The 20749-nt window shown below is 37.9% G+C and overlaps 1 protein-coding gene across 2 annotated transcripts in view; it reads left to right on the top strand.

The window, feature by feature from the left end:
* LOC106094814 (sodium- and chloride-dependent GABA transporter 1) overlaps nt 1–13213 on the top strand; it is a 179036-nt gene extending 165823 nt beyond the window's left edge. For both annotated transcript variants that reach the window (XM_059370930.1, XM_059370931.1), the window contains exons 7-8: nt 11187–11354; nt 12816–13213. In XM_059370930.1, coding sequence (XP_059226913.1) covers nt 11187–11354; nt 12816–12890 — 243 coding nt within the window. In that variant the 3' untranslated portion in view covers nt 12891–13213. The remainder of the gene's footprint in view (nt 1–11186; nt 11355–12815) is intronic.
* Nucleotides 13214–20749: the final 7536 nt, after the last annotated feature.

Below are 20749 nucleotides of genomic sequence, written 5' to 3'. Positions count from 1 at the left end.
CCTCTAGACTTTTTAATTCCATCTGTAAAGAAAGTACGAATTTAGTACCAAAAAGTACGAATTGTGACTCAACGTTTTGCACCAGATATATTTTAATTCAATTTCAAAATTCTAGCTCCATACATCCGCCCTGTACAAATTTCTGCCATTTGGTACCTTTTTAGCACCTTAATGCACAAAATGTCAAAAATTCTTATAGTCACCAGCTAAGGTTGCCATAGTGTACCTTAGTTCCAAAATTCAGAAATGTAGTTCAATTTGCAAAGTACAAAATAATACTAATTGCGGTACGTAAAGAGCTATTTCTTTCACTTCCGATATGATTTTCCGACTTTACTAAACCTTATTTTTTCGAGACGCTCTTTAATTTGAGTCCAAAAACATTATTCTAGCCCTTTCCGTTCGCCCTGGGCAAATATGTACCATTTCGTACTTTTTGGTACTTTTAAGTACCCAAACGTACGAATATCAACCAATCCAGCCTCATCCCGTACCTATGAAACAAAACCAACATTCGTGCAAAATTTCATGATTATAGGTTTAGTCGTTTGGGCTGGGCGAGGATTAGTCAGTCACTCAACTGTTTTATATATATAGGGGTCCGTTTCGCTACCCCCTTCTTAGCGTAGGACTTCCAAAAGCACTCAGTTTATAAGATCATGAAGTTTTGTAATAATTGCGTATAAAATTTCAGAAATTGGTCCCCTTCTGTAACGAAAGTACCAAATAGTGCCAAAATTACATTACGTCGTAAAAATGATTAAGTCGGCCAACATATATTGTGAAGGTTTAAATTAATAGCAATTTTGGCGCTTTAGCTCAATTTGTAAACAAAGTACCATTTTGTATGTCTTAGTGCCTATTTTGCGCTTGTACGTATTTTGAATGTACGAATTTTGAATGGATCATTTTGCCACTCATTATATATTTCCTTCATATACATACATGGCAAATTTTGGACATCTACAATAGCTCCGTCTGCAAAAAAAAATCCCAAATGGTACCAGTTTTGGTACCAAAATATATGCATTTTTAATAGATCCTTGAGCCACCTATAATATATTTGTTAGTTGTATCTACATTCTAAATTTCACGCTTCAGCTTCATCTAAAAAGGAAGTACGAAATGGTACCAAAGTATGCGAATGGTGAGTAGATCACTTAGTCACCCATTATTTATTACTTATTTGTACTCACCTGCCCAATTTCAAGTCCTCAAGATCCATCGGAACAGAAAGTACAAAGAGGTTCCAATTTTGGTTCTAAAATCTACGACTTTTGAACATATCATTAAGTCATCCATCATTTATTTTTTAGTCGCACCTACATCGCAAATTTCGACCCTCTAGCTCCAACTGAAGAGAAAGTACTAAATAGTACCAATTTTGGTACTAAACTGTTAGAATTGTGAACAAATCATTTAGTCATCCATCATTTATTTCTTAGTTTTACCTATATCCCAAATTTCTAGCTCCATCTGATCAGAATAAGTCAAATGGTACCAATATTGGCACCAAAATGTACGAATTGTAAATATATCATAGTCACCCATCATATTTACATTGTTGTACCTGCATGCAAAATATCAGACCTCTAGCTCTATCTGTAAAGAAGTTGGTTATTGGTACCAATTTTGGTACCAACATGTACGAATTTTGAATAGACCATTGAGTCCATCATTTATGTCTTAGAAAGTACCAAATGGTACCAATTGCGGTACTAGACGTACGTTTCCGCCCGTTAACAAATTTTCTGACTTTTTTCTTTTCACCCTCATCCTTTTGCACCAGAGGTATTTAAAGTCAAATTTAGAAATTCTACCTCTATCCAACCGTCCTGTACAAAGTTTACTCATTTCGTTCCAGTTTGGTACGTCTTTAGTACCTAAATGTTCAAATTTCCAAAAACTCTTCTTGTCACGCAAAGTTCCAAAATTCAGAGTTCTAGTTCAATTTACAAAAAAGGTACCAAATAGTACCAATCGCTGTACTAAACGCACTATTTCTCCGACTTTCGGTACGATTTCCAAAATTTTTTTTCCAAACCTAATTGTTTCGGGACACTCTTTTATATGAGTCCAATAACATAATTCTAGCCCTTTCAGTTTCCGCTGAGCGAATATGTACAATTTCGTACGTTTGGTACTTTTTAGTACCTAAACGTACAAATATCAATAAATCCAGCCTTATACCGTGCGTATGACCCAAGACCAACATTAGTGCAAAATTTCATGATTCTAGCTTTACCCGTTTGGGCTGGGCGATGATCAGTCAGTCTGTCAGTCTTCTATTAAATTACTATAGTTGGTTTTTCTCCAATGTGGAGTCGAGATTAATCCAAGGATCTGTTGATCAGGCAATTTCTTTTCAGTAACTTTTCAATAATCAAATCTTTTTGCTTTATATAATTTTCAAGGTCAATTTGTTCGACTCCACTTTGGAAAAGAAACAATAGAATTAACAAAAAAAAAATTATGTACCAGATTACAATTTGGGATATACCTTAGTGGTTGTAAGCAAAAATTTTAAGGATATTTCCATACCCACTTTAAGTATATGAACTCATTGCAATTTCTTTGGTAATAAGATATTTTGGTAATAAGATATAAGATATTTCCATAAAGCGTTATGAAATTTTTATACCCTATTTGGGTCCATTTTTTACTACATAATACGATACATTTTTGTCAGTGTTCTGACAAGAGAGGATTTTTATCTTTTCCGCAGCACAGAATACGCTTATCATTCCAGCAACACCGGTCACTCTCTCATTAGATGAAAGATCGTAGTGGACCAGGAAACCTATTCTCTGAAACCGTCCCTTCCAGATATTTTGCTACACTTATAGATAAAGTTTGCTGAAAATGGCAAACACACTCTGCTCTATATTAGTAGTTAATTTTGCTGCTTTTATAGAAATAGTTCTGCAATTTTACAGCTGCAGGCTGACTGCTGAAAATGACTGCTGCTTAATTATGAAGAGAATGTAAATGCGTGTCTTAATGGATGTTTATAATTACCACAGAATGTATACTTTCCATAATCTTTTTTGTTTTTAATTTGGAAACAAAGGGCCATGCCAGTCAACTACACATTAGTAAAACAATAACAAAAAATGCGAGCGAGCTCAGCCACATTTCGAAATGTATACCAATGGATGGATCAGAAAGCTTCTTTACAGTAATATTCCACAAATTAAATTTATCTCTTCCAACAAAATTAACAAGTACCCGGCGCATAATGTGTCTTTTTTGCATTTTTGAAAGCTAGTATTTCGTTTCAGGCTTACTGAAATACATTGTAGGCCGCACAACGTGTTTGCTGTAACAACAGCAGTAATTTCCTGCTACAACAGCAAATATGTTCTGCTGTTTTCAAATGGTAAAAAGTTGAAAATGTGCGACAATTTTCATTAATACTTAAAAACAAATGTGTATGTTTCATCTTTTCTTATAATTGAAAAGCGTGTAGTGCAACATTTTTTGATTTTTCTTCAACTTGCATACCTATTTTAAGAAACAAAGGACAAAATAACTGCTGAAATCATATTTATGCTCTACAACAAAAGATGTACGCCTAAAATTGCCTACAATTTGTATTAGTTTTAGCAATTGCTTCGTTAGATGACTAGAAGTTGAAACATTTTGTATGGTTCCATTTAAAAGTTAAAAAATTTTATTTTCATATCAGCAGACTAATTTCTCTGGGTGTACATTTTTGAAAATTCTTATATTGAGAGCTCAAAAGGAAAATGCGTTATGAATTTCGTCATAAATCTTATTTATAAAAATCAATTTGTGTTTGTTTGTAGGTTTGTTTGTTTGTTTGTGTGTTCCTTATAGACTCAGAAACAGCTGAACCGATACTAAATTTTTTGATATTTGGACCCTCCCCTTTACCCTAATTTTCAGAAACGCCAGATCTCGGAGATGGTTGGTGCGATTTAAGCGAAATTTTGTGTGCTCTCATATAGTACCCTAAAAATAAAAATTTGGTATCCAAATTTCGGATGGGGTATCTAGGGGGACCACCCCACCCTAAAACCTACCAAACATACATTTATACCAATCATGACAATATGGGACTCAAATGAAAGGTATTTAGGATAAGAAAACGTATCTGATATCCAATTGTCGGACCAAGTGTTAGGGGGGGCCACCCCAACCCACAAAACACCCCTAAATAGGACATATTTACCGACCATGGCAATATGGGACTCAAATGAAAGGTATTTGCGAGTAGAATATGAATCTAATATTTAAATGTGGGGCCTCGTTTCTGGGGGTCCACCCCCAAACAGGACTTATTTACTGACCATGGGAATATGGAGCTTAAATAAAAGGTATTTTAGTATAGAATTCGAATCTGATATCTAAATATGGGACCAAGTGTTTGGGGGGCAGCCTCTCCCTAAAAACATCCCCCCAAGGGGACAAATTTACAACCATAGGAATATGGGGCTCAATTGAAAGGTCTTTGGAAGTAAAACACGAATCTGATATCAATAGTCGGGAAAAGTGTCTGTGGGACAACCCCACCCCCAAATAGTAGGTATTTTCTGACAATTTCAATATGAGGCTAAAAAAAAAGAACACTAATCCGATATACATTTTAAAGGCCAACTCACTGAGTGGCCGCCCATCCCCTAAGCCGGTCATGTTTGCCGATTATGGAAATATGGGGCTCAAATTAATGGTTTTGGGAATAGACCACTTATCAGATATCAACATTAGGGGCCAACTGTCCAGACAATTTGGGTCTTAAAGGGAGAGGAACTAAATATTTATAGTTTTTAGGGCCAATACCATAAACCGGACATATTTGCTGACTGTTGCAATAAGGAGTTTAAATGAGATTAGAAAACGAGTTTGATATCCAATTTTGAGGCAAATAACAATATGGGGTTCAAATAAATTATATATAGATTTACGAGAATAGAGCACGTTGCTGATATATTTTCCGGACTTAGTGTTTGGGGTACCCCACAACACCCTTTAATTGGGCATATTTTCCGACCATATCGATGTGGAGCTTAAAAGAAAGGTATTGGGGGGTAGAGTAAGAATTGATACCCATTATCGGGACCAATTTTCTGGAGGTCTACCCCTTCCCCAAAATACCCCCCAAAGGGAAAAAAATTTCGACCATGCCAATATGTGGCTCAAATGAAAGGAATTTGAGATTAGAAAACTAATTTGATAACTTATTTTGGGGTCATGTGTTTGGGGGACGCCTCATCCTGTAAACTCCCCCTCAAAACCAATGGCAATATGGGGTTTAAATAAATGGTATTTGAAAGAAGAGTACGATGCTGATATTTTTTCAGGGCCAAGTGTCTGGGGGACTACCTCATCCCCGAAAACACCCCTAAATCAGATATCAAGAGAATATCGGGCTGAAATAACGTATTTTAAGAATGGAGTACACTATATGTACATCCAAACTTAAATTCGTAGACCAATAAAGATCATATGGGATTCAGATAAAGGCACTTATATTGTTAAACTGTTAGCCAAGCGATATACTATTTTCGTAGCATGGTATTTCACTAAAAGCTCTTTAATTGTCGAAAATAAATATTCCAAGGAAAATTTTGTTCCATATAAAGTAAAATTAAAATAAAAAAGAATTTCAAATTCTTTATCTATATATATAGCTGTTGGCGCTTGTGAATATAGATAAATGAGAATTATTTAAAAACATGCCATGCAGAATTCAGCTTTCAATGACATGCAGTTTTCTCTTATTTTTCTGTACATTTGATTGTTTTAATTTGTTCGCTTTGAAGAAAAATAAAATAATAACCGACACCTATAAGCTTGACAACTGCTGTCAAATTTTGAGAGCACAAAAATTTCTCTGCTATTTCAATCTTCTTTGGTTTCGTTTTGATTTCACAGAAGCAAAGCTTTTTCCAACTTGTTTTCGAAACTTTTGTCGCTTCATACTATGAAATATATAATGGAGGTTTACTAATTCGTTATTCTGTTCGTAACTTTCTTTTTTTGTTTCGTAAATTTTTATTGAATGTTGGTCGGTCAAAAAACCTACCACATTTCATCACTGCATACAAAAACTAAAAAACTTTGTCAGCAATATCTTAATAAGTTTGGTTTACTTAACACTTTTATTATTTGTCTGACCTGACCTTGTCTGATCTGAAAGGCATGAACTTTACCCTCATTAAAAAGTTGTTTTTGGACTTATTTATTTCTTTACAAAAAAAAATAGCAAATGATTTTTTTTAAGACTTCGGGAACTTTGCCCGCCTTTCTTAAATGTCTTATACAACCTTTTTTTAAAATTTCTTAAAACAAAATTTTAAAATTTTTGCCATTCCTGCATTCCCGAGGATTTAAAGTTTCCGCATTTTTGAAGACGGGAATTCCCTATGCAAAGATTGCATTGTGCAAAATTTAAGTCAATCGGATAAGATTTGCGACCTATAGGGACTCATGAAACCATATTTATGGATTGGTTTACATAGGGACTATACCCAAATCTGATCTATATTGCCCATTTGCTATACCTAATGACCTACATCAATAACAAATATTTGTGCAAAATTTCAAGTGGCTAGCTTCATTCGTTCGGCTTCTATCGTGATTTCGGATGGACTGGCAGGGCTAGATCGACTCAGTGTCAAGATGACCAAGAATTTATATACTCTATATATACTTCGCAGATCAATATTTCGAGGTTTTATAAAAGGGATGACCAGATTAGTATACTACCATCCTATGGTGGACATTGTAAAAAAAGAGCTCATTGAGCTCAAACTCAAATCGAACATCATTCAAAAGTTTCCTGATGATTCAAAATGGCGATGGGACTGATCCTAGCGTCCATAAAACGTTGCAATATTTGAGTCTTGATTGTCTAAGGCTGGAATTTCGTGTCTTCAACTTATTTAAATAATAAGTTTGTTTTATTTACCCTATATGCGGATTTTCTCAATTAGTTTGTATGGAGAAAAATAATTACTTAGCGGCTTGCATTATCCCCGTCTATTTGTTGCCGCTTATACATGACATGGTTGGTAATCGCATGAAGAACGCAACATCTTCTTCGTATATATAACAAGTAAAAGCGTGCTAAGTTCGGCCGGGCCGAGTCTTATATACCCTCCACTATGGATCACATTTGTCGAGTTCTTTTCCCGGCATCTCTTCTTAGGCAAAAACAAGTAAAAGCGTGCTAAGTTCGGCCGGGCCGAATCTTATATACCCTCCACCATGGACCGCATTTGTCGAGTTGTTTTCCCGGTATCTCTTCTTAGGCTAAAAAGGATATAAGAAAAGAGTTACTCTGCTATAAAAACGATATCAAGATATGGTCCGGTTCGGACCATAATTAAATTATATGTTGGAGACCTGTGTAAAATTTCAGCCAATTCGTATAAGAATTGCGCCCATTGGGGCTCACGAAGTAAAATAGAGAGAACGATTTATATGGGATCTGTATCGGGCTATAGACCGATTCAGAACATAATAAACGCGTTTGTTGATGCTCATGAGAGGATCCGTCGTACAAAATTTCAGGCATATCGGATAATAATAGCGACCTCTAGGGGTCAAGAAGTCAAGATCCCAGATCGGTTTATATGGCAGCTATATCAGGATATGAACCGATTTCAACCATACTTGGCACAGTTGTTGGATATCATAAGAAAACACGTCGTGCAAAATTTCATTCCAATCGGATAAGAATTGCGCACTCTAGAGGCTCAAGAAATCAAGACCCTAGATCGGTTTATATGGCAGCTATATCAAAACATGGACCGATATGGCCCATTTGCAATACCAACCGACCTACACTAATAAGAAGTATTTGAGCAAAATTTCAAGCGGCTAGCTTTACTCCTTCAGAAGTTAGCGTGCTTTCGACAGACAGACGGACGGACGGACGGACGGACGGACGGACGGACGGACGGACAGACGGTCGGACATGGCTAGATCGACATAAAATGTCGCGACGATCAAGAATATATATACTTTATGGGGTCTCAGACGAATATTTCGAGTAGTTACAAACAGAATGACGAAATTAGTATAACCCCCATCTTATGGTGGAGGGTATAAAAAGGATATAAGAAAAGATTTGCTCTGCTATTAGAGCGATATCAAGATATGGTCCGGTTTGGACCACAATTAAATTATATTTTGGAGACCTGTGTAAAATGTCAGCCAATTCGATTAAGAATTGCGCCCTTTGTGTGCTCAAGAAGTAAAATAAAGAGATCGATTTATATGGGAGCTGTATCGGCCTATAGTCCCATTCAGACCATAATAAACACGTATGTTAATGGTCATGAGAGAATCCGTCGTACAAAATTTCAGGCAAATCGGATAATAATTGCGACCTCTAGAGGCTCAAGAAGTCAAGATCCCATATCGGTTTATATGGCAGCTATATCAGGTTATGAACCGACTTGTAGTTTATTTGACATAGTTGTTGAAAGTAACAATAAAAAACGTCTTGCGAAATTTCTGCCAAATCGGATAGAAATTGAGCCCTCTAGAAGCTCAAGAACTCAAGTCCCCAGATCTGTTTATATGACAACTATATCAGGTTATGAGCCGATTTGAACCATATTTGGCACAGTTGTTGGATATCATAACAAAACACGTCGTGCCAAAATTCATTCAAATTGGATAAGAATTGAGCCCTCTAGAGGCTCAAGAAGTCAAGACCCAAGATCAGTTTATATGGCAGCTATATAAGGTTATGGACCGATTTGAGCCATACTTGGCACAGTTGTTGGATATTATAACAAAACACGTCGTGCAAAATTTCATACCAATCGGATAAGAATTGCGCACTCTAGAGGTTCAAGAAGTCAAGACTCAAGATCGGTTTATATGGCAGCTATATCAAAATCATTTACAATACCAACCGACCTACACTAATAAGAAGTATTTGTACAAAATTTCAAGCGGCTAGCTTTACTCCTTCGGAAGTTAGCGTGCTTTCGACAGACAGACGGACGGACGGACGGACATGGCTAGATCGACATAAAATTTCACGACGATCAAGAATATATATACTTTATGGGGTCTCAGACGAATATTTTGAGTAGTTACAATCAGAATGACGAAATTAGTATACCCCCCATCTTATGGTGGAGGGTATAAAAATCAATTTGTGTTTGTTTGTAGATTTGTTTGTACGTTTGTTTGTGTGGTCCTTATAGACTCAAAAACGGCTGAACCGATTTTCTTAAGATTTTCACAGATGGTGCATAGTGATCCCGTGGTGAAAATAGAGTACTAAATTTTTTGATATCTAAAGGGGGCCGGAACCTCCCCCTTACTCTAATTTACAGAAACGCCATGACAATATGGGACTCTAATGAAGGTATTTAAGAGTAGAAAACGTATCTGCTATCCAATTGTCAGACTAAGTGTTTGGGGGACCACCCCAACCCCCAAAACACCCTTAAATCGGACTTATCTACCGACCTTGACAATATGGGAAACAAATGAGAGGTATTTGCGCGTAGAATACGAATTTGGTATCCAAATGTGGGACCAAGTTTCTGGGGGGCCGCCCCCTCCAGAAATAACCCCAAAGAAGACAAATTTACTTCAATAGCAATATGGTTCTAAAATAAAAGTATTTGGGAGTAAAGCACGAATCTGATATCAATATTCCGGAAAAAGCGTATATGGGGCCAACCCGACCCCATAACACTACCCATATAGGACGTAGTTGCTGACCATTCCAATATGTGGCTGTAATAAGAAGTATTTTAGAGTAGAACATGAATCTGATATATATTTTCAGGGCCAAGTCACTGAACGGCCACCTCATCCCCCAAAACACCCCCGAAACCGGTCATGTTTGCCGACTATGGAAATATGAGGCTCAAATGAAAGGTATTTGGGAGTATACCACGAATCAGATATCAACATTCGGGACCAACTCCCTAGAGGACGACCCATCCCCATAACAACGCCCAAATAGGACGTATTTGCTCACCATGACGATTTTGGGTCTTAAAGGGAGAGGATCTCGATATTAATAGTTTTTAGGGCCCATATCTTAAACCGTACATATTTGCTGACTTCTGCAATAAGGGGTTTAAATGAAAGGTATTTGGGATTAGAAACGAATTTGATATCCAATGTTGAGGCCAACGGCAACATAGGGTTCAAATAAATGATATTTGAGAGTAGAGCACGATGCCGGTATATTTTCAGGGCTTAGTGTTTGGGGGACCACCCCGCTCCCCAAAACACCCCTAAATAGGGCATATTTATCAACCACGTCAATGTGGGGCTCAAATGAAAGGTATGGGGGGTCTACCCCTTCCCTAAAACACTCCACAAACAACAATTATTTACTTACCATCGCAATATGAGGCTTAAATAAAGGTGTTTGGAAGTAGAATACCAACATAATATCCAAATGTGGGACCATGTATTTGCGGCACCGCCTCTTTTCCATAACACTCCCCAAAGAGTACAAATTTTGGGGCCAAATGTTTGATCATCCCATAAATTCCCCTTAAACCAATGAAAATATGGGGTTTAAATAAATGGTATTTGAGAGACGAGCACGATGGTGATATTTTTTCTTGGCCAAGAGTCTAAGGGACCACCTCACTCCCGAATCGGACATCATGACAACATCGAGCTGAAATAAAAACTTTTAATAATGGAGTATATCTAACACCCAAACGTTAATGACCCCAAACCCAATAAAGGTCATATGGGATTCAGATAAGGCATTTATATTGTTATGCTTTTGTGATATACATATATTATTTTTTGTAGCATGGTTTTTCACTAAAAGCTCATTAATTGTCGAAAATAAATATTCATAGGATAATTTTGTTCCATATAAAGTAAAAGAAGGCGCAGCGAAGCGGGTCCGGTTCAGTTAGTATATGCTAAAAGATTAAACCTCCTAGAATTCAAAAATTGTTAATAATTTTCATTAAATCACAATTGTCAACTCCGAGAAACGTTTATTTATAATTAATATTACAATTTGTTATTAAAATTCAAAACATTTAACGGGAAATAGAACAGACAAAATATATCCTTTCAAATAACAAGTGGTATTTAAGCGCGATCCACCCTTTGACCGAGCTCAAAATATCAAAAGAAATCTAATAATACTTATATAAACAAACTGTTAAATTAAGAATATAATTTTAATTCTTTCATTTTTTTTTTTGCAGGGTGTTTTCTTCTTTAATATTGTACAGTTCACACCTATCAAATACCTAGATTATAGTTATCCGTGGTGGGCTCATGTTATCGGCATTATAACGGCTCTTACATCAATGATGTACATTCCAATTTATATGGTTTGGCTTTGGAAGAAAACGCCTGGTGATACCGCAAACGTAAGTAACTCATAACTATTGTAATACAACTCGAATTCGTTACATGTAAACTTTTAACCATATAGTATTTAAGGATTGTCCATATGGACTATCATTTTTTTCAATTTTGAAATATAGTTTATTTTTATACCCTCCACCATAAGATGGGGGGTATACTAATTTCGTCATTCTGTTTGTAACTACTCGAAATATTCGTCTGAGACCCCATAAAGTATATATATTCTTGATCGTCGTGACATTTTATGTCGATCTAGCCATGTCCGTCCGTCTGTCCGTCCGTCCGTCCGTCCGTCCGTCCGTCCGTCCGTCCGTCCGTCCGTCCGTCTGTCTGTCGAAAGCACGCTAACTTCCGAAGGAGTAAAGCTAGCCGCTTGAAATTTTGCACAAATACTTCTTATTAGTGTAGGTCGGTTGGTATTGTAAATGGGCCATATCGGTCCATGTTTTGATATAGCTGCCATATAAACCGATCTTGGGTCTTGACTTCTTGAGCCTGTAGAGTGCGCAATTCTTATCCGATTGGAACGAAATTTTGCATGACGTGTTTTGCTATGATATCCAACAACTGTGCCAAGTATGGTTCAAATCGGTCCATAACCTGATATAGCTGCCATATAAACCGATCTTGGGTCTTGACTTCTTGAGCCTCTAGCGTGCGCAATTCTTATCCGATTGAAATGAAATTTTGTACGACGTCTTTTCTTATTATATCCAACAACAGTGCCAAGTATGGTTCAAATCGGTCCATAACCTGATATAGCTACCATATAAACCGATCTTGGGTCTTGACTTCTTGAGCCTCTAGAGTGCGCAATTCTTATCCGATTGGAATGGAATTTCGCACGACGTGTTTTGTTATGATACCCAACAACTGTGCCAAGTATGGTTCTAATCGGTCCATAACCTGATATAGCTACCATATAAACCGATCTTGGGTCTTGTTTTAAATTTTAAAATGGTCACGTCACTAAATACACTTAAGAGTCATAAATATTGTATTTTATGCACCAATGCATATCGAGAGAAATATGTCTTCTTTAAATTTTCCAATGAATTTCTTGACATATTTGTATATCCTTACGAGTATGTTGTGATTTTTTTTTCTTACTATCTCATTGAAAAGAGATTTGACTCTTAAATGAATAATAGTTAAGTTCATGGAAAGTCATCATTTTTGTTGATGTCAACGACGATAATTTTATAAAATAAAATGAAACTCATTTAGTTGTAATGGAAAAAGTTATTTGGTTTTTACCTTATTTGGAATATATTCAGAAAATTGAGGCATTTAAAGAGAAATGCTTATTCTAAACTCATTGTGATATTTGTACGAAAATTCATTTTACAAAAGGTGTACATATTATCTGGTTTGCACAAAATAATAAATAAGTAATAAATTAATAAATATTTTATTTGAATATTTCTTTTGGTTTAAATGATATTTATTTATTTTATTTTTAGAAAATTCGGCAAATTGTAACAATTGACCTGAATGTCCATGACTTGCGAATCAAAATGCAGGAAGAAATGAAATAAACGAATGGATCACTAAAGGCTTTATAAATATGCATCATTGCTGGCGAACTTTACTTTTTTTTAATAACGAACCCGAATTATGACAAACGATAACTATTATATAATAACTATTATATTCAACTAATAACTTTTTGTGCTGCTGTAGTCAATGTTTTTATGCTTTTAAGTTAGTACCGTACTTGTACTTTAATCTTTAGTTTTGGGAACTGGTTTTTAGATTAAGATTAAGCTTAACCTATTCATGCACGCTCGATATTACTGTTTTGTAAAACTGTGGTTTGATTATTTAAATTAATAAAATCGACAAAAAACGTGATATTAAATTTGTTGATATTGTTCTAAATCGTACCCATAAATGGGTAAGAGCACAACTTGTCACACTGCATGCAAAAAAATAACAAGATCATTCGTTTAATTTATAGAAGTCACAATATGTTTTTTGTTTGTTAATTTTTTTTTTTTTTTGTTCTGTGTATAACCAGGAACGGCTGAACCGATTTTCTGAAGTTTCACAGAACAGTAACCCAAACAAAAATTTTGTTTTAGAAGCTGGGTGAACGCCCTGCCATAATACCACGCTAAAGTCGTCAACATGGCAGTACGCCCTCAACAAATACGTCTCAAACTGAAAAAGAAAATAGATCCCAATTTTAGAGTGCCGACCCCAAAATTAATGCACACCAAAGCATGCAAATCAAAATTCTTTCGAGAATTTGGGCGTATTTTCATAATACAACTTCATCTCAAACATGTATATGCAAAAATACCCCAAAGATGGCATAATAAACCCAGTTATTTTTTGAAGTATTTGAGGTACAAAAACACATAAAACAATTTCGGGTATAATTTCATATATAATTTAACGAAGTTGAAAATAAACAGAGTTTAGAGAAGAATATGTAAAATAAAGCAGTTGTAGGGGAAGACAACTTACTTTTTTCAATAGTAAACATTCGAACATTCAAAGCGCCGTGGGAGAAAAAAATAATACTTGCCCTTGTTAAGAATTCATGAACATTTAAATGTCCATATTGCTGAGCAATAAATAGTCAATGACAATCTATAAAAATAAACCACCAGGCTTGTTCCGACGCCGCAAACGTAAGAAATAAGCTAATTCAACCTTATTTTTTTTTAAGTTTGTGACGATGAGTACTGGTTGGTTAGGTTTAAGTGGCAGTCAACCATCAGACTCACTAAGACGTTTTCGTCCATTGTGATACCACCGAAACTGAAGATGCCTCTAGTTCCTACCGTTGAAACATCCAGATCGCTTTAAAAAGCCCAATAACTTGCGAATGTTCACATCCGCTAAATCAGACAGGTTCCCAAAAATTGAGAACCTACAGTGGAACTCCTTCTAGCAGCTAATGCGGGACACATACACAGAAGATGTTCTATAGTCTCTTTTTCTTCGATGTCCTCACAGCTTCTGCAAAAGTCTTTGCTGGCAACCTTCAGTCTGTCATCTTGTTTTCCGATTAGACAGTGACCTGTCATGACGAACACAATGACAGCAAAGCAGTAGACCTCTTCCAGTCTAGATTAGATCACGTAGATTTGGAATGCTCACAGCCCCCTCTTTGTGACCATCTATCATTCGATGTCCTTTGGGCCTGGTCCTGAAAACATAGCTTACATGTTGCTCATGAGTCATACCCACAGATTCCAGTATCCCTGGAATGTGTAGGTTAGTTCCTAGTCTCGCAAGCTCATCTGCTTTACAATTCCCTGGGGTATCTCTGTGGCCCGGCAACTAGAACAGGTGAATTTTGCACTGTTCAGCTGTCTCGTTGAGAGATCTAGGACAGTCAAGGGCGGTTTTTGTGTTCAGAAATACGTTCTCCAAGGATTTAATGGCTGCCTGACGGTCTGAAAAGATATTTATGTCAATCGTCGTAATGATATTATATCTCAGCCATTCCACTACTTCCTTATTTGCAATGATCTCTGCTTGATACACACTGCAGTGGTCGGGTAACCTTTTCGATATGACCAGTTCTAGATCTTTAGAGTACACCCCAAAGCCCTATATATCAGGAATAGTGGTACAGTAATATTTATCAAAAAGCGAAGCGGTCCCATATGTATCAAGGATAACACAGAGAACCTCTAGATCAAGCAGGTCTAAACAACATTCATGCAGACATGGTAGCAGATGCGGTAATTGGCTACCGGGTGAATGTAGTCCTTGGAGAACGACCTCCAACCATTGACCTGAAGAAATCGACCTCTCGTGGCAAACCAGAGTAGTTCTGGCTCAATTACGTTCCGGAGGATGCAGCCCCCTCAATTCCTATAGAGCTAGGATTGATGCTGACGTGCATGATGAATGTCCCCACTCGACTCAGACCCAGATCCCTGTGGACGCACCCCATCTTAGTCGCAAAATTCCTGGGTCTTGGCACTCAACAGAATCAAGCAGACGAAAGATAGAACACGATAAACTGCTACAAAAACAGCAACAACAGTGTCCGTAACCGCCACATGACCAATGAGAAAGCTCCCTTAACCTCTCGGCAGTAGTCGCTGCAATTTGGGTAGCCACAATGTCCAGAGACATAAGATGTAGCACTAAACTCAGTGCATCCGTAGGGTCCGGAGCAGTAGGTGGACTTTTGAAGCGCCGTCCACCAGACCACAACACCATATAGCATTATAGGTCGGACAGTATATACCCAACCCATGACACGCGGTCTAAACCCCCAACTTTTGCCAATGGCTTTAATACAGGTGTATAGGACAAGAGCGGCCTTTTTTGCCCTTTCCAAAATGTTGGATTTAAAGTTCAATTTCTTGTCCAGCAAAACATTCAAGTATTTTGCGCTTTCTATAAATGGAACATTCTCTCCACCCATGGACACTGAAAAGAACTGCTTCTGTCTTTCACGGATTTATACCTACACCACTTTGCTGTTGCACGTAGAGCTTCCAGAAGTATATCTCTTAGAGTGCTGGGAAACTTTCCCCTAACCGCAATTGCCACGTCATCAGCATTTGGGACCACTTTTACACCTTTTTCTTCCAGAGACAATAATATATTTTTAATGGCTGTATTCCAAATGGGGAGACAGTAAACCTACTTGAGGTGTTCCTCTGCTGCCCCATCTTTTTAGATCCACAGACTCCTTCATGGTTGACGTCGGTTTAACATTATTGAAAGCACCTTCAATGTCAGGAAATGCTACCATTGTATATTCCTCGACAGCTATAGAACCCTCTATATAGCCGCCTAGGTCGTGAAGGGCGGTTTCAGTGGATTTGCCTTTACTATATGCATGCTGCTGCCGCGACAGGATCCCTCAGATCCTGAATCCATACTTTGGCGACCAAGGGACTGAATCCCAATCTTTCAACCACCGACTGGAAGATTGGTAGATTGGATGAGGCTCATTCCTCCGATCGCCACGCAGTATTCTACTTAGCACCAGATGTTTCGGAGACCTCAACAAGTCTCAAGGAGTTGTGTCCTACAGATTCAACATGTTGAGACTGAAGGTCTATAGGCGGTGGGGTTGAGGCGGCTGCATCTGCCATATAGTAATTGAGCCAGAACTACTCTGGTTTGCTGGGTGAGGTCAATTTATTCAAGTGCAATGGGAAGCGGTCTTTCTCCAAGGACCACATTCACCCGGCAGCTATTCACCGCATCTGCTACCGAGTCTGAATGACCCGCTTGATCTAGAGGTTCTCTCTTGCAGCACTGGACCTCACGCTCACGCATGTACATCTACCTTCTGAGCGGCGGATACCCATCCACAAGATGGTTAGTTGGATGGTCTTTATCTATGTCTTCGGACGGGTAGGATCATTTTCTCCTGATGGAGGTGGTCCATGCGGGAATTGAGGAGATGGCACGTCGCAGTTCGAAGAGCGGCATTCTGACAGATCTGAATATTATTCCACTGCGGGTCACTGAGCTGACGAGACCACACTGGCGCTGCATAACTTACCACAGACCGGTCAATAGTTTTGTACGTAGTCAACAAGGTTTCTTTGTCAGCACCCCAAGTGCTGTCGGCAAGTGTCTTGAGAATGTTGTTTCTTCTTTTGACATTATCTCAAATTGCTGTGACATGTGAGGATAGGTAGAGGTTAAGCAGCGCCGAAGACAACATCCAGCATTGGGGAACTCCCTGTACCACTCTTCGGTGTTTGGATTTCTTATCCCTAAATTCCACAAATGACTGGCGAGGGAAGTATTAGCGATTTCTTCAAACAGTTGCGGATGGCTGATGGTGTCGTATGCTTTCGATAGGTCCAGTGCCATGAGGACCGTCCTATCACATAGCCCGGGCTGATTGCAGCCACGGCAAATGGGATGGCATGCACAGCAGTTGTTATGTAATGCAGTCTTCGAAATCCATGCTCATGCTCGGAAAATGGAAATTCTCCAACGAGGCTGGCTATAAAAAGGCCGGCTATAAAAAGGAGGTCCTTCATGAGCTTAAAGCTTAAATCGGACTGCACTCATTGATATGTGAAAGGTTTGCCCCTGTTCCTTAGTGGAATGTTCATGGGCAAAATTTGCATTTCCATTTCATGTTTTATTCGCAATTTAATCCAATGCAATAAAAAGCTTTTTGATTATGTGAAAAATATCAATTATTTATATTTATTAAAACAGTAAAAATGATATTTAAAAGAAATTGGGATAGATTTCAGCACATATTCTGCCAGGGCTGCGGTGTCGAATAATTTTGACACGACTCCGAGACGATTGCTCGACCCCGGATTCGACTGACGCTCCTTTACATTCAAATTGACTAATTAGTATACCCTCCACGGTAGGGTTGGTGTGCATTTATTTCGTTATTTCGTTATTCCGTTTGTCACTTATTGATATATGATCTAAGACCCAAAAAGTAGGTCATTTTCTGATCCTCTTGACATTCTTATTCGATTTATCCATATCCGTCCGTCTGTGCTTTCTTCATTCTGTCTGTCGAAAGCACGCTATCTTTCGAATGAGTAAAGCTAGTCGTTTAACTCTTAATTGTGACCGTTGAATGAAGCGGACGTGTTTTCACTTCGCTCCATGAAGAAAAAAATATCCGTATCTCTGAATAGGTACCTATTCAAAAAATTTTAAAGCCTTTCAGAAGTAGACTCAAAATGGACTCCAAGGAACCAAAAGCTGCGGTGGTGGCATCAGTTCGTAGCATGTTGTCCGCCCATCCTATAGGTGTGTGTGCCTTGGCACCCGTAGTCGAGAGTAATACTTCAAGCGCACAACTAGTGGTCAAACTAACAAATAAGGAAGTTTCGGATAAACCAGAGAGATGCGCAGTTCGTTCCCAGCCTTTAAGTAAAGGTGATGTCTCCGATTCAGATTCCGACAAAGACAGTGCCAATGGAACAGTCATCGCAGCCGAATCGAGATATGAGGGCAGCGGGATGACAGCAGACGTGAGCGCTGCTTAGCTCACAAGAAGACCGTGAAAACGATCCGTGGCACGGCGAAAGAGACAGAGGAGTATGTACCGGCAGCGCAATTGGACGAAAGCGCAGAAAGCAGGAAGGAATGGAACTGACATCCTAGGCACTTCGACGGAAGCTGAGAAGAGAATCAGAGAAAACAGAGCAGCATAACAGTGCTAAGATGGTGCAGAAGAAAAAGAGCTCCCCGCTTTCAAGTACTCTGGCCATCCCTCCCGCAAGTGTCCCGCGGAGGGAGACATAACCGAAGCAGGAGCGAACAGGAATCTCAATAACGAACAGGGAGCCGACGATGCGACCATTACCTACTCCCAAAAAGGCCTGGTACTTAAGATTTGGAAGACTAAGATAGGCAAAGAAGAAAGAAAATTGAAATATCAGGCAGTAGAGGGACGGGAAACTGAAAACAGCATATATATATATATATATATATATATATATATATATATATATATATATATATATATATATATATATATATATATGTATATATATAATATTAGCTGAGCCCGGCCCGCTCTGCTGCGCCTGATTATGCTATGTTGGAGAGAAGTACTCTAAATTTGAACATTTCTGCGTAATTGTAGTTGAAAATGTATTCCAAATTGCCTATGGATTTTTCTACACTCAAGTACCTCTTATTTAAACCACACATTGCAATGATCATTAAAAGTCCTTCTTGGGGTGTGGTGACCCCCAGACATTTGGTCCCAAAAGTGAAAGTCAATTTCGTGCTCTATTCCCAAAGACCCTTCATTTAAGATCCATATTGCCATGGTCGGTAAATATGTACGATTTGAGGGGTTTTACAATGGTGGGGTGACCCACGAAACACTTAGTGCCGCAGTTGGATATCAGATTTGTTTCCTACTCTCAAATACCTTTAATTTAAATCCCATATTGTAGTGGCTGGTCTATATATAGCCCAATACAGCTCCCATATAAATCGATCTCTCTATTATACTTCTTGAGCCCCAAAGGGCGCAATTCTTATTCGAATTGGCTGACATTTAACACAGGTCTCCAACATGTAATAATATAATAATAGCAGAGCAAATCTTTTCTTATATCCTTTTTTGCCTAAGAAGAGATGCTGTGAAAAGAACTCGACAAATGCGATCCATTGTGGAGGGTATATACGATTCGGCCCGGCCGAACTTAGCACGCTTTTACTTGTTATATATATATATATATATATATATATATATATATATATATATATTTATATATATATATAGATATATATATATATATATATATATATATATATATACATATATATATATATATATATATATATATATATATTATATATACTTACCACAAAAGTACCAGCCAAAAAAAATAAGAGTGGACCGATTGGGACAATATGGGAATTAAATTAAAGGTATTCAAGAGTAGAGTACAAACTCCACATTAAACATAGGGTTCAAGTAACCTTGATATCGCAAGGGGGGCGGAACCTCCTACTTAACCCAAAAGTACCACCCAAACCATAAATGGACCGATTCGGACAATATGGGACTTAAATGAAAGGTACTCAAGAGTAGAGTACGATTTCCATATTATAAATTGAGTCCAATTGGTTTATTGGACGATAATGACAATATGGGGCTCGAAGATTACGAATATGGTCAGGAAGGATTTGTAGGCTATGTAATTTGTGGAGGGGGCGGACCCTCCCCCGTTACACCAAAAACGCCACCCAAAATCAAAAGTTGACCGATAGGGACAATAGGGGTATCAAATGAAAGATATTGGAGAGTAGAAAGCGAATGAGGTATAAAAACTTGGGTTCAAGTATCCAAGGGGTAGCCCAAGCCCGAAAACTGCTCTAAATAGACATATTGGACGTATATATAAATATATGACTCAAATGAAAGGTATTCGGAAGTAGACTACGAATATGACATAAAAAACGAGGTCCAAGTAATCGATAGTCGCCCCATACCCGATAAGCTCCCCAAATGGGAACACTACTCAACCATAGCTTGATGAAACTCAAATGGTAGGCATTTGAGACCAGATTACGAATATGACATCAAACTTTGTGTCCAAGAAGTTAGGTGGTGTTGTACCTCCTAAAATCAAGTGACAGATTTTTTTGAGTTGAGTGCGTCATTCAAATTTTGTGCTCCAGTGGCATTGTGGCGCACAGCCCTTGTATGGATGCCTTCCATCAAACGGCTGTATACACCAATCATGACAATATGAGGTTAATTTAAAAGTAAAAGCTTGTGTACTGCGAATCCGATATCATTATTCTGCTCATACATCTAGCAGACCACCTCACCCCAAAACAGCGATCAATTATAATGACCTAACGGGACACTATGTAATTTAATTAATGTGTAGGCCGCCATAGCCCAGAAATTATAACACTCAGCGTGAAAACAGGAGTTGCAAACCTTACCGATAAG

The sequence above is a fragment of the Stomoxys calcitrans genome, chromosome 1 (assembly GCF_963082655.1).
Source record: "Stomoxys calcitrans chromosome 1, idStoCalc2.1, whole genome shotgun sequence".
In the NCBI taxonomy this organism is placed as follows: domain Eukaryota; kingdom Metazoa; phylum Arthropoda; class Insecta; order Diptera; family Muscidae; genus Stomoxys; species Stomoxys calcitrans.
The sequence above is the reverse complement of the archived record's forward strand: the minus strand, read 5'-3'. Positions and strand labels throughout refer to the sequence as shown.